The sequence below is a fragment of the Mauremys reevesii genome, linkage group 2 (assembly GCF_016161935.1).
Source record: "Mauremys reevesii isolate NIE-2019 linkage group 2, ASM1616193v1, whole genome shotgun sequence".
NCBI classification, from domain to species: domain Eukaryota; kingdom Metazoa; phylum Chordata; order Testudines; family Geoemydidae; genus Mauremys; species Mauremys reevesii.
Window position 1 is genome coordinate 249,043,467 of NC_052624.1, and position 15,476 is coordinate 249,058,942.

Consider the following 15,476-nt stretch of genomic DNA (forward strand, 5'->3'; position numbering starts at 1 on the left):
CAGTTAACTACTAGGATGACCAGACAGCAAATGTGAAAAATCGGGTCAGGAGTAGAGGGTAATAGGAGCCTATATTAAAAAAAGACCCAAAAATTGGGACTGTCCCTATAAAATCGGGACATCTCTTCACCCTGTTCACTACTCTGTTGAGATACAGAGGCCTGTTAGTGCCAGCTGGCAAAGGGTTCACTACTCTTGGTCAGCAACTCCTATCAGGCCTGACAAATTCACTGTACCCAACACATTGCTTTTGTTGTACGTATCCAAAAAGTGGCCTATAAGGTATCAAATGAAAGCTGATGACACTGGTCATTAATATCACTGTGAAATGTATGTACTGACAATATATAAGAAAGTGTGTTTGTGTGTGTATATGTATATATGTATGTATGTATACACTGAAATTACGTTTTAAAGCCTGTAACTAGGCAGAGGGGACAAACAAGTCTTCCTCCAGACTCTTATCTCTGTCTCTGACGTAAATTAAGGATTGTAAGGCAACACAATGGAAGCCCTATTTGCATTTGGAGCCAACAGAAAAAACAGATTGACTGGGGGAGGGGTGAAGGGGTGTGTGTGTGTGGGGTGGGAATGTGAAACCTGCAGTGGGGAGCACACCAGAGAACCGGCCACAGTGGAGAAGAGTCTTATCTAGGAGTGCACTTCAAAAGGGATATTTCAAAGATTTATTAAACTATAAGCGGAAGGAACAAGGCCTCTTATCCTTCACCGCGAAGTAAAGAGGACGGCACTTTTGGCAATTAATTAAAATTGGGTCCTGGCCATGAGGGCTAGTGACGTTGGGGAGTTGCTTTAAAGAAACATTGCTTTAGACAAGGATTTAACTAAGCTTAGACCCCAAGGGAAGCATTTTATACCATTTGTTTTACATGTAATCTGTTTATTATCTTTGCTCACTAGCGCTTAAGTTTATTTACAAAGATGAAGATTTATTTGTTTTCACTATAAATAGATTCCAGTGCTATGTTGTTTTAGGGGACCTAATCCTGAGTTTTGCCAGTCAAGCTGTGTGTGAACTGTCTCTTCAGAGACAGGCGTACCTGGTTATTTCTGGGTGTGTCCTGTGACAGGCTGGATATGACAGAGTCACACTGGCAGAGGGGCTTGGGGATTGGTGTGTGTCTGTCTCTAGTCTGCACAAGAGAGGGTGAGCTCTGTGGAGTCCTGGAAGGCTCTACTTATCTGTGACCAGACACTGATAGTTTCAGGGAGCTGAGCTAGAATAGGCATCAGGCAAAACTGCTTTACTCTAGGGGCGGGTGGTGGTGAGGTGTCTCTCAGCCCTGACTACTCCTGGGGAGCGTCACGATGGTGTCTTAACAAATAAAACTTAATAGGCTTTTCCTTCTTCTGTTTTAGCATTTGGGATCCATTTTTTTTCTGTAAAAGGCATAGTCTTACCTATCCTCTTTATTTAGATGGGTCAGTATGTTAGTTGTTGATTTTATGTTTTGTCGTTTATTTAGTCTTCTTCTAGACCAAGGTGTTGGTACATATTATCTCTGCCTTTCTTCCTGAAATGTTATCTCCATTTTGTCAATCAGGAAAATTGACCTAAATAGTTTTTCTCCCTCTTCCAAATATGAAATGGAAATTTTGTGGCATTCCCTTGAATGTCTTTACATCTCTTTAAGTTCTGTTTATATACAGACCTTTTCATAATTGTCTGAGGAAACCTTGAAAGGCCAAGAAATTTGGAGTTAAGATCCCCTCGTAATTCTTACAAGAACATTAAACAAGTAATATTAGAAAATCAGGAAATACAGACTGAAGATGACACTTCTCACACAACACAACCACACAATTTTATCTGTGTTGTAGCAGGAATGCCAAGAGGAACTAGGAATGTCATCTCTCCATAAAACACTGCCACTTTTATTGCCCATTATCGTTGCATAACAGGACTTGTGTTCATATACTCCAGCAAACCCTTGTCATCTGGGCAACATTGTGATCCAGGACATACTTGCTGCTGGTAGGCTGAGTTCAGTTAAAAAGGTTTAAGAATGGGTAAGGTACCCTTATCTCCCTAAGGCAGGACAGGGATCATAGGTAGCAGAATTAAGGTGGGTTTTTTTTTAAAGTATTAATATTCTATGAGAAGGCATTAACCATAATTTATTGGTTTTCTAAACATGAGTTTTGATAATAAATGCACATTCTGGAAGGGCACAGGGAACACAACACAATAGTTGAGCCTTTGCGATCCTAACTCCACATAAACTATGTTTTCTGTGTGTGAATTTTCTATGTTGCAAGTATTTATCATTTAAGATATATTTTTAACTCAGTTATTTTATGAGTGAGCCATGTTTTCTGTTGCCAAAGTGCTGAAGGTAAATCAGTCATATAAAAGCTTAAAGATGAGCAGTTACTCCAGGTTTGTTTATCTATTTTAGGGCAGTATTTGCTGTTTTAAGGGTCTGAGAGAATGTCTTGCTTCATGAGGCAGCTTTAATTAACTGTGGTAGAAAGGACATGACTCTGACATGTTGGAACTGTTCAAGATTGTTTCATGAGCAAACACTTACGCTAATCCGATAAAGGTGGATAGTGTTTCTCACATTTATTTTTATAGTCTGTAGAGTTTTTTCTTTGATTTTTTTCAGGAATGTTTTGTCTGAATTGCAGCTAATTACGGTCATCACTACAATGTGTGACTTTTGCTAAAACAAATCCAATCAAATATTGGATTGATACTCTTTATTTGCATTTAAAATAATCTGTTTTTTACTTTCTAGCTAATCCCAAATTACCGTATAATTTATGGTTAAACACAAACTATAGTGTGCTAGTAACAATACTGGCAAAAATATTATATTTATCAAATCTAGCAATCATAAATCCCTTACATTCAGCTGCTCTTCTGTTATTTGTTTCTTCTTTGAATAATTCAGATTAATATTTGTTTGATTTCCAGGAAGACCATGAAAGCAGTGGTTCCAGTTCAACGAACCGCAGTACCACAGAGAGTGCAAAATCATCAGTGAAACCACGACGAATCCAGCAAACTGCTCCTTCTGATCCTGATTTACCGCCAGGTAATGTACAACATAGCTTTCGTGAACTGGGTTATATTTGTGTTTATTTGTATGCTTTATATGAATTTTATAAATAAACTAGGTTAAAGGTTTATTAACTTGGGCCCAAATTTTCAAATCTGTGCTTATGCATACTTCCACCGTTTCATGTTCTCTGTATGTATAAATATCTCCTGTCTGTGTGTTCCATTCTATGCATCCGAAGAAGTGAGCTACAGCTCACGAAAGCTCATGCTACAATAAATTTGTTAGTCTTTAAGGTGCCACAAGTACTCCTGTTCTTTTTGCGGATACAGACTAACACGGCTGCTACTCTGAAACCTGCTTAAAGTTAGGTGCATTAAATATATTTAGGCACCTAATAGTAGCCTGATGTTTCAGAAGTGCTGACCATCTGCAAATCATACTGAGGTCAAAAGGATCTAGCAGTATTTCAAAACACAACTAAATTAAAATAAAACTTGAACTTAAAAAAGAAAAGAAATCTTTTCCTGATAATTCCTTGTAGGCCTTTGCACAAGGACTAGCCCGCTCTAGTTTTTCCAGTAATTTTGGCTGATGACCCTGTGGTCTCAGATTCATGTAATAGTTTGAGGCATTACTCTAGTTTTAAGAATATTATATCTGAGGTTGCTTCATCCTTGAGTTGTCTGTCCATTGATAGAGACACTAGTCATTTGCTTTCTGCTGAAGGTTTTGACTCTGCTGAGCCTGAGGACGTTGGCTTGCCTTTTACGTATGTGTCTGCCTAGTTGAACTGAGGATGGTAGCTTTGTCTGTGATGTTTCTCTCTTTGTGTTTAGATGGAAGACAGTTACTTTTATGTGAAGTGTACATCTGTATGTTCAGGATGATAAGATATTGAGATAAGCTTCTCAATGTTTATCTTCTTTGTCTTCTTACAAGGTTTTCAGTGTGTGTTAATGTGAATTTAAGAAATCATCCTCTTTCTGTGCATAGCATTGTATGTTTTCCTTGTGGTATTTTTCTTGCTGGCAAACTTCTTGATCTAGGTCTAGGGCACTCCTGTTTTTTAGGGGTTTTCTTGAACATTATTATTCTGGGCCTTCAGAATTGATTAGACCTTTCTCTACCTCTTCATAGCAGCAGAAGGCTCAAGTTAATAGTTGTCTCATTAATCTGACCTTGGGAGAGGAAATTAAAGTTTGTGTGCAGAGCACTTTGTGTTAGGGAATATATTAAGGGATACAAGCCTAGACAGCACAAGGATAATCCTGCCTTCGTGTGTAGAAATGGACTAGATGATCTCTTGAGGTCCCTTCCGGTGCTATATTTCTATGATTCTATTATATGTTCTTCTTTGAGTGATTGCTCCTATGCATTCCAGTTACGTGTGCGCGCCGCGCGTGCATGGCTCTTTGGAAGATTTTTACCCTAGCAACTCCGGCGGGTCGGCTGGGCGCCCCATGGAGTGGCGCCACTATAGCGCTAGATATATACCCCAGCCGACCCGTCCGCTCCTCAGTTCCTTCTTACTGCCCGTGACGGCCGTTGGAACAGTGGAGTGCTCTTTTGACCTCCACATCCCTAGCTTATCTCTGGTTCTTAGTGTAATTTAGTGTATATAGTTAGTTAACATAGTTAGATTAGTTAGTTCGTTAGTAGTTTAAGGGGAATCGGGGGGGCTTAGCCCCTCTTTTTCCGGAATCGGTGCGGGCTCATGCCCAAGGCACCGGGGTTTAAGCCCTGTTCGGCTTGCCAGCGGCCCATGCCGATTGGAGACCCTCACGACTCCTGCCTGCGCTGCCTCAGAGAGTCCCATCGTGCAGATAAGTGCCCGATTTGCAAGTCATTCAAGCCGAGGACAAAGAAAGAGCGAGACTTTAGATTAAAGCAGCTCTTGATGGAGTTGGCACTTAGCCCTACGGTGCCGACACCAGCAGCTCAACAGTCCTCCTCAGTGCGGAGCGCACCAGCGGTCCCGAGCCGGTCCGGCACCGAGACTCTGAAAAAGCAGCGGCCAGCACCGGTGTCCCGACACCGTTCCCTCTCCCCTGCGAGGAAGCGCAAGTCGACGCAGGCAACCTCCAAGCCTCCGGCACCGGGACCACTCGCCCAGCCACCGCCGGCACCTCCGGTACCGACTGTGGAGGTGCACAAGCCGTGCACCGTACCGTCGACTCCGGCACTGCAAGAGCCGTCGAGTCCGGTACCGCCCTGCTCCCCGGTGCAAACCGTGGTCGAGCTGCCTCTCCCGTCGACGCCAGAAACATTCTCGACGGCGAGAGAGCTGATAGCGCTCACAGAGCCACAGTGCCACCAGCCCCCGGCACCGCCGGTGCGGGCTGTGAAGTCAGTGGGCAAGCTGGCCATCGTGAGGCCTCCTTCCCCTGACAGACGAGACAGAAGGCGGTCCCGGTCCCGGTCCTAATCCCGGAGACGCTCGCCTTCTCGCCGGTCCAGATCCCGGCACCGGTCACAATCCCGGTACCGTTCTCCATCTCGGCGCCAGTCGCAGTCCCAGTACCGCTCCACATCGCGGTACCGGTCGCACTCCCGGAGACGATCCGGGTCCCGGTCACCCGACCGTCGGTACCGCCGAAGGTCCGGATCCCAGTACCGCTCCCGGTACTGGTCATCGCGCAGCCACTTCCACCAACGTCGCTTGCGATCTCGGTCGACCTCCCGGCACCCGCACGGTCGATGGTCCCGTTCTCGTTCCCGGCACTGCGATGACCGGCACCGTTCCCCGGCACCGTCCAGGGACAGACCGACAGAATCGACGGCGCAGTCAGTCAGTGCCTCTGCCCCCCCGTGGCCTTCCCGCCAACCTTCAGTCGCCTCCCAAGCGGGCAGCGTGGGTGATCTCCGCGCCAACCCCCAAGGGCAGGACCACGGATCTCAACAATGGGGCTTCTGGACACCCTGGGCCTATCACGAGACTCAATGGGTCCCCGTCACTCAGCGGCCCAGAGCTTCCGACCACAGGGTGCCGGAAGCCACGGTCAGCAGACCTCCTCCATCACCGTTGGAGGAGGAACCGCCGCCACCTGTAGCGGGAGATCATCCCACACACGCAGCAGCTTCGCAACGCTTGGACGAACCACCTCCGGAAGCCATGGTCCAGGGCCTATCCTCGTCTTCATCGCCGGATGAGGCGGTGGCGGGGGCATCCACATCAATTGACCTGCGGGCCCACCAGGACCTGCTTCGACGGGTGGCACAGGCCATTAACCTCCCTGTCGAGGAGGTCGCGGAGGACGATGACCCGGTGACCAGCGTCCTTGGAGCTGAGGCCCCGTTGCAGGTGGCCTTGCCTTTCATCCGGACCATACAGAAAAATGCCAATACGATCTGGCAGTCACTGGCTTCCATCCCTCCCACCGCTCGAGGGGTGGAACGGAAATACTCGGTTCCCCCCAGCGGGTACGAGCATCTATACACGCACCCAGCTCCGGACTCCTTGGTTGTACAGTCCGTGAATGACCGGGAGCGGCATGGGCAACCTGCCCCAGCACCAAAATCAAAGGAGGCCCGGGGGATGGATCTGATGGGCCGGAAGGTCTATTCGGCTGGTGGCCTCCAGCTACGGATTGCCAATCAACTGGCTCTCCTCGATCGCTATACATATGACGCCTTGGTCTCACTCTCCAAGTTTATGGAGCATACCAACGGACTCCCGACCGGAATTCTCAGCCCTTATTGAGGAGGGCAAGAAAGCCTCCTGGTCCTCCATCCAGGCCTCTCTGGACTCAGCAGACTCAGGAGCCAGAACCCTGGCCTCGGGAGTGACTATGCGGAGAATTTCCTGGCTGCAGGCCTCCTCCTTGCCGCCCGAGGTCCAGTACACACTGCAGGACCTTCCGTTCGACACCAGGGGCCTCTTCGAAAAAACGGACGCGAGGATTCAGACCCTCAAAGATGGGCGAATCGCCATTTGCACCCTGGGCATGCACACGCCGGCTACCCAGCGGAGGTCCTTCCGACAGCAGCCGTACCGACCGTTTAATCAGGTCCGGCCACGGCCTGATAATAGCCGCAGAGGCAGGGTGAACCGCCGTAGACCGTCGGGCAACCGGGGTAATCAGTCCCAAGCGTCCTCCAAAGCCCCTCAGGGGCCTAAGTCAGCCTTTTGATGGGACGCCCGAGGACGGCCCATCAGTGTCTTCACCGGATCCTTCCCCGTTATTTTGCCACCGTCTTTCCCACTTCCTCCTGGCGTGGTCCCAGATAACAACGGACAACTGGGTACTTCGCACGGTGGAGTCTGGTTACCGCCTTCAATTTGTTTCGCCCCCTCCCTCCCACCCACCCTTCCCGTCCCTCTTCAGGGACCCCTCTCACGAGCAATTCCTCTTACAAGAGGTCGAGACTCTGTTGGGTTTGGGTGCCATAGAGGATGTGCCGAGCGACATGCGAGGCAGGGGATTTTATTCCCGATATTTCCCTAATCCTCAAGGCGAAGGGAGGTCTACGACCTATAGTAGACCTCCGAGAGCTCAACAGATACTTACTCAAGCTCAAGTTCCGCATGGTAACCCTGGGGACCATTATTCCTTCCCTGGATCTGGGAGACTGGTTTGCCGCCCTCGACATGAAGGACGCGTATTTCCATATCGCGATTTACCCTCCTCATCGATGCTACCTGCGTTTCGTCGTCAACAACATGCACTACCAGTTTACGGTGCTACCCTTCGGCCTCTCCACCGTGCCACGGGTTTTCACCAAGTGCATGGCAGTGGTGGCAGCAGCCCTCTGCCGTCGTCGCATACACGTGTACCCGTATCTCGACGACTGGCTGATCCGCGGCCCATCCCGCCAACTGGTAGCGCGTCAAGTGGCCGACATCCTAGCCCTGTTTCAGCGTCTTGGACTTCTAATAAACGCTGAGAAGTCCACTTTAGCTCCATCAGAGAGTGGAGTTCATCGGAGCGGTCCTGGATTCCAATTTGGCTAGGGCCTGCCTCCCTTGACCTCGGCACCAAACTATGGTTTCCTTCGTCCGGGACCTACAGTCCTTTCCCACAACAACGGTGCGCTCCTGCCTCCGCCTCCTGGGCCACATGGCGTCATGCACGTTCGTGACCATGTACGCGAGGCTGCGCCTTCACACCTTTCAAACGTCGGTGTACCGGCCGCACCGCGACCCCATAGACATGGTAATCACAGCTACGAAACCGACCCTCGATTCGCTTAACTGGTGGCTGGACCCAGAGGTCGTGTGTGCCGGAATCCCATTCTGCCCTCCTCGCCCGTCTGTCACCCTGACCACGGATGCCTCGGCGTTGGGGTGGGGAGCACACCTCGGCGACCTACATATATCAATGTCAGGGAGCTGCGGGCGATCCGCTTGGCATGTCAAACCTTCCACGCCCATCTCCAAGGGCGCTGTGTGGCTGTTTTCACGGACAACACGACGGCGATGTTTTACGTCAACAAGCAGGGCGGGGCCCGCTCCTCCCTGCTTTGCACGGAAGCAATGCTCTTTTGGGACTTCTGCATAGCCCACTCGATTCACCTGGTAGCGTCCTTTCTTCCAGGAGTCCAGAACACGCTGGCAGACCATCTCAGCAGGTCGTTCCTCTTCCACGAGTGGTCCCTTCGTCCCGATGTGGTGCACACAATTTTCCAAATGTGGGGGTTTCCCCAAATAGACCTGTTTGCCTCCAAAGAGAACAGGAAATGCCACCAGATCTGCTCTTACCAGGGTCGCTCCCAGGGCTCCCTATCGGATGCTTTCCTACGCCCCTGGACGGGTCACCTGCTATATGCCTTCCCTCCGTTTCCTCTCGTGCACCGGGTGCTACTCAAACTCCGGAGGGACAGGGCCCGCCTCATACTCGTCGCTCCGGCCTGGCCGAGACAGCACTGGTACACCCTGCTGCTCAAGCTCTCAGTACGGGATCCCATTCCCCTCCCATTATGGCTGGACTTGATAACGCAGGACTTCGGCAGGCTCCGCCACCCGGACCTACAGTCCCTCCATCTTACAGCTTGGTGTCTGCGTGGCTGACTTGCGCGGAACGTGTCTGTTCGGCTGAGGTACAGCAAGTCCTGATGGAAAGCAGGAAGCCTTCCACTCGCTCAACCTACCTCATGAAATGAAAGCGTTTCGCACTCTGGTGCGATCAGAGAGGCATTAATCCTTTCGTGGTCCCTATCCCGACGATCCTGGACTACCTCTGGTCCCTTAAGGAGCAAGGTCTTGCCGCCTCCTCTTTGAAGGTACACCTAGCGGCCATTTCCGCCTTTCGGCCGGACGTAGGAAAACGGTCCATCTTTTCCAGTCAGATGGTTTCCCGCTTCCTTAAGGGCCTAGATCGCTTGTTCCCGCCAGTACGACGTCCTACCCCGTCCTGGGATTTGAACCTAGTTCTAGCCAGGCTCATGGGAGCCCCCTTCGAGCCCTTGGCCACATGTTCCCTGTTCTATCTATCATGGAAAATGGCTTTTCTCGTCGCTATAACTTCAGCGAGACGAGTTTCCGAGCTTCGTGCCCTAACGTCTGGTCCACCGTACACCATCTTCCATGGAGACAAGGTACAGCTTCGGCCACACCCGGCCTTCCTCCCTAAGGTGGTGTCGGCCTTCCATTTAAACCAGGACATTTTTCTCCCGGTCTTTTTCCCGAAGCCACACGCCTCAAGTCGTGAACAACAGCTTCACACCCTTGACGTCCGCAGGGCCCTCGCATTTTACATTGAGCGAACAAAACCCTTCCGGCGTTCGTCCCAGTTATTCGTGGCGGTTGCTGATCGCATGAAAGGCAAGCCGGTCTCCTCTCAAAGGATTTCCTCCTGGGTAACATCGTGTATCCGGACATGCTACGAGCTTGCTCGAGTGCCAGCTAGCCACCTTACCGCTCACTCTACGAGAGCGCAAGCCTCGTCTGCCGCCTTCCTGGCCCATGTCCCCATCCAGGACATCTGTAGAGCGGCCACCTGGTCTTCTGTCCACACCTTCACTTCCCACTACGCGTTGGTGCAACAATCTCGAGACGATGCAGCCTTCGGCTCAGCAGTCTTACACTCTGCCACGTCTCACTCCGACCCCACCGCCTAGTAAGGCTTGGGAATCACCTAACTGGAATGCATAGGAGCAATCACTCGAAGAAGAAAAGACGGTTACTCACCGTTGTAACTGTTGTTCTTCGAGATGTGTTGCTCCTATCCATTCCAGACCCGCTCTCCTTCCCCACTGTCGGAGTAGCCGGCAAGAAGGAACTGAGGAGCGGACGGGTCGGCTGGGGTATATATCTAGCGCTATAGCGGCGCCACTCCAGGGGGCGCCCAGCTGACCCGCCGGAGTTGCTAGGGTAAAAATCTTCCGAAGAGCCGTGCACGCGGCGCACACACCTAACTGGAATGGATAGGAGCAACACATCTCGAAGAACAACACGTACAATGGTGAGTAACCGTCTTTTGTTTTGGCTCACTTTGGTACATGGACACCTGAGTTTGAGCCAAGGGTTTAAAGACTGCTTTGATTTGTTTGCCTTGATACATTGTTGTTGAAGGCAGTCTGGAACTTCAGTGACTTGGATATACAGGCGTTTTGGCACATATCTCCTACCTGGGCAGCACTTCAACTCGTTGGTAGTAGAGTTTGTGCATCTTAGCTCATTGTGTCCTGTCTCCACATCATGAGGTTTCAAGACCTAGTTGTCCTGACCCAACCCACAGAAGCCTTGTGCGGGAAATCATCAGTTCGTCAGTGATGGGTTTGGCACATTGGAATATTGGTTTCTATGAGAATCTTCAGAATATAGGTGCTCTGGATGCATGCTTTTTGGAACACAGGCATCTCCTGGAGTGCAGGCCCTCCAAGAGGGCCATTCCTCCAAGAACAAATGCATCGTGAAATGCACTTTTCCAGGCAGGGACCTGTAATTGCCTAAGGTGAGCACCTTACTGGGCATGTCACTATCAACACCTGGTGGCTATCAGTTATCATGTTTTCCTCTTAGTGCTTCAGTAGTTACTTTGCTCTTGTGGATCTGAAAGTACATTGTTACTTCGGGTCTGCAGGCACACTCTATGCAATCAGTGGTGTGGTGAAGGGACGGACATTCAGTATATCAGTGTGATAAGCTCAACAACTTGGACTGTTACCAGTGAGCATCAGTAAGAACTGATGTCTTTGGATAGACCATGACAGACTTTCAGCGTAGCTGTTCTCCAAGTTCAGTTTTGTTTCTTTGATGCATCTAGCATCAGTCTCCTTGTATTTCACTCAAATGTTCCATATAATATGCAACATAGGAATCCCAATACTGTGTATCTTGTTCTGTGATTTAGATGTCATGTCCTAGGTAGGCTTTAATCCACATACAGTAACTCCTCACTTAACATTGTAGTTATGTTCCTGAAAAATGTGACTTTAACCGAAACGATTTGAAGAGAATCCAATTTCCTCATAAGAATTAATGTAAATGAGAGGGTTAGGTTCCAGGGAATTCTTTTACACACACACACACACACACACACACACACACACACACACACACACACACACACACACACACACACACACACACACACACACACACACACACACACACACTCACACGTTTTAAACAAACAATTTAATACTGGTACACAGTGATGATGATTGTGAAGCTTGGTTGAGATGGAGGAGTCAGAGGGTGGAAGATTTCCCAGGGAATGCCTTACTGCTAAATGATGAACTAGCAATTGGCTGAGCCCTCAAGGGTTAACTTTCACACTCTACAAGGCAGCAGGAATGGAGGGAGAGGAGACAGCATCGCAGACAGAGACACACACTGTGTGTGTGTGTGTGAGAGAGAGAGATGCACATTTCCCCTTTAAGTACACTGCCTTGTTAGTTAGATCAGCTTGCTGAGACGCAGCTGCTGGCAGCAAGCTCCCTCCATCCTGAGCCCTGTCATGTGTCCCCCCCTGCTCTATGGAAGATGGGGTAAGTGGGGTGCAGGAGCAGAGGGGAGGGGGACACCCTGACATTAGCCCTCTTCTTCCTCCCCTCCCCTCCACGCAGCAAGCAGGAGTCTTGGGGAGCAGCTCCAAGGCAGAGGGCAGGAGCAGCACATGGCAGTGGGGGAAGGGACAGCTGCAATTGCTAGCCTGCTGGGCAGCTGCTGCACAGGGAACTTAAGAGAGCGGGGAGCTGATAGGGGGAGTTGATGGGGGGCTGCCGGTCCACCCTGGTTCCAAGCCCCCACCAGCTAGCTGCAACGGGCTGCTCTTCCTACAAGCAGTGGACAAAGCAGGCGGCTGCCAAATGATGTTAGAAGGGAGCATTGCGCAACTTTAAACTAGCATGTTCCCTAATTGATCAGCAACGAAACAACGTTAACCGGGACGACTTTAAGTGAGGAGTTACTGTATCTCACTCTTATTAAAGTAGCATATCTCCCACTGTAAACAGACTGCTTTTGGTGTTTAGCAAGCATCAAACCAGAGTGGTGGAATCACTCAATTCAACATGAGCTGTCCAAATGGCCCAAGTATTTTCTCAGAGGCAGGTGTAATATAGTGGAAGGAAGTGCTGCTTGATAGAGTTCAGCACACAATCTTCACATGTGGGACAAAATTCAAGGCTGTTAGTTTGCAGGGAAGCATCACCAGTTTGGCAGAAACAGTTTTCCAGGGTCAACAGATCACTTTCAAAGTGGTGGTGGTGATGGTGCCAGCTGAGAGAGTGCTCAGGGGGTGCCTGGGTTTTTACAGGAATGCTCTGGGTTAGATATATGCATAATAGTTCACTGAACCATGGCATGTGAGGGTTCTACTGAGAGCCAGTAGCCCACGGGTCATCGTAATCATTGTAAAATGTGTGGATAATATTTAAGGAGTTATATATTTATACTGAAAATTATGTTAAGGTCTTGGAGTTAAGGCAGGTCACCAGGAGGTGACATGCCTGATACATATTTCTTTCAGGCAGAAGGTAACATACGCTTATCTCCCTGTCTGGTCATGCATATTGTACACCTCACAGTGTAGGCCTATTTGAAATATTGTGAAATCTACAAGAGAAGAAATTCACAGGATGAAACAAACAGCAGGCAGTATCCTGTTAATGACTAACGACAAAGGATTGTTAGGGTATATCTGGGGGTACAAAGAAATGCTCAGGGTCCTTCAGTGGGGAGGCAAGCTGACCACGTACTTGTCTGATGAAAGGAGGATCACAGCCAAGTCTCATTATAGAGCTCTGCAAGAACTTTGGGTCAGCATTACTCTACAAGACATGAGAATACCTAGTTAAAGTGTAGGCTTTTAGAATGCTTCTATTTATTTTACTGTATATGTAACCATTTGTTTCCAATACTTCTATTTGCTATTACTTGCATTTATTTTATTAAATAAACTTATACTTGATTTCACTATAAACATATCTAAGTGTTGTGTGTTAAGTCGAGTGGTGATCTGAGGTGAAACTGGTAGCTGAGGAGTACAGTTTCTTTGGAAGTAGTGAATCTGTGAGTACTGTGAGTGCAACAGGGGCTGAACATTCCTGGGAAATGCTTGGCGAGCTCAAGGTGGAGTATGCCTATTGCTAACCTGTAAAGAGACAGCGGGACATAGAGGGGAATGCTTGTATTGCCTGTGGCTGGTGGAGTTGGCAAGCTGCTCCGTGGCAGGCACAGTTAAGGCTTCCTCACACTAAGGGCAGGTGATAGCAAGATGCCTCACAATCCTGCTTAGCCCTGGAAAGCATCACACTCACCTTTCTGCTTTCTGCTCTCTGAATTTCCTTATGGTTCTTATAAATTTTGCCACAGTTTAGTGCATGCAGTTGTGAATATTTTCCTGCATATTTAGGAATTTAATATATTTTAGTCTATCATATCTTTATAATTCACCTAAAGCTTACAGGAGACTTAGCTTACTGAATAGCGATGAAACTGTCAAAAGGCAATATTCTCGCCATAAGCGTGTGAATTATATGTGAAACATTTAAATGATCATTATGTAAGTCTGATGAATAAATCAGAGAATTGAAAAAGTGTCAAACTCTCTTTTGCATTATTTTGAAATATAACAATACAACTAAAGATATATCGGGCTTTGAAATAAAAAAGCTTTGTTTTAAATGTTTTCAGAATTAAAAAAAAAATTAGAGCTCTTTTCATTTTACATTTAAATATGAGTGAAATCCTGAGCCTTTTGAAATCAGTGGGAGATTTGCTATTGATTTTAACAGGGTAAGGATTTCACTTGTTATGCTGAACCTGATTCTGTTTCTCTGATGCAAATCAAGAGTAACTCCATTTAATGTATTAAAGTTACATCAGAAGAAAACAGTGCAAGTTAGATCAGAATCAGACTATTTCAATTTTTACCATAAAATATAGTCTAATTGATATTTGTACTGTGCACATTACAACTTTTTAAAAAGCCTAAATATGTTTGGGCCTTATTCCTATTTGCACTGAGGCCACTTCACACTATTTTAATCATTTAATGCGGTTTTAATGTGTATGTAAGTATAATTTACTTCCACTTTTTTCCTTTACACCTTCAGAGCTGTTTAAAGTGGTCAGTGTAAATAGGAATCAAGCACTTTATAATACTACAAATCGTTCTACAAATATTTTTAGTCTATATTCTAATCTTCATCAAGGATGAATTAGTACATTTCACCCTTTCTCATCTTTTGAATGTCAATTACAAGCTTTTTTCAGCAAGTTTTATACTTCTATATGTTGATTTCAGCAGTTGGTTGACAGTAGGGCAAAAGGGCAGATTCAGTTAGTGAAAAGGTCATGTAAGGTTAGAAAACTTTAAGTTTCACAGCTTAATATTTACAACTTTCACTTGGCCTCCTGGATTCCATCTTGTTTCCTTACACAAATCTCCAAAGAAATACTTCCCCTCCTTAATATCATATTTATTATGCTTTAATACACTCATGATAGTGGCAAGATCATAACATAATAGAAATGTCTAAAAATAAATAATTATGTGGGAGTTAAGCTTGTTCAAAATATTTTTAATATAATGAAAGATTCATTGCACATTGTGTGGTAAACCTTTAATATTAAATCTTTAAAAAAATCAGATATTGAATACTGTTGATTCTGAATATGTTCCAGGGAAATCTTAAAACCACATTTGGATATGTAAAATAACTGTTTTGAAACATGGCTAAGACTTCCGTTTCAGCCATTTTAGAATTATGCAAATACAAATCATCTGATAAGAATGTATACAGGGGAAGTATGTGAATTTGTAGTTATATAACTTGAAAATGGCTAATACATTTTGCTCAAATGTGGACCAAAAAGCGCACACACATTTTAGGATGATATCAAACAAAGAAAATTGCAGCCCAAAATTTGTATGATAAACTGGAAAAAGGAGAGTTAGAATAGAAGTTGAATCTCAACTTTAATGCTAGCTATCTCCAGCTGTCTGAAATTTTGGTCAAATTGCATACAAATCTATTAACATGGAGGGATGGTTGCTG

At 47.0% G+C, this 15,476-nt stretch overlaps 1 protein-coding gene across 26 annotated transcripts in view; it reads left to right on the forward strand.

The window, feature by feature from the left end:
• Positions 1-15,476, forward strand: part of VPS13B (vacuolar protein sorting 13 homolog B) — a 917,098-nt gene that overhangs the window by 74,987 nt on the left and 826,635 nt on the right. For all 26 annotated transcript variants that reach the window (XR_005593500.1, XM_039522053.1, XM_039522058.1 and 23 more), the window contains one exon: positions 2,942-3,062. Coding sequence is in view for 25 of the 26 variants with exons in the window: in XM_039522053.1 (XP_039377987.1) it covers positions 2,942-3,062 (121 nt within the window). In the remaining variant the exon portion in view is untranslated. The remainder of the gene's footprint in view (positions 1-2,941; positions 3,063-15,476) is intronic.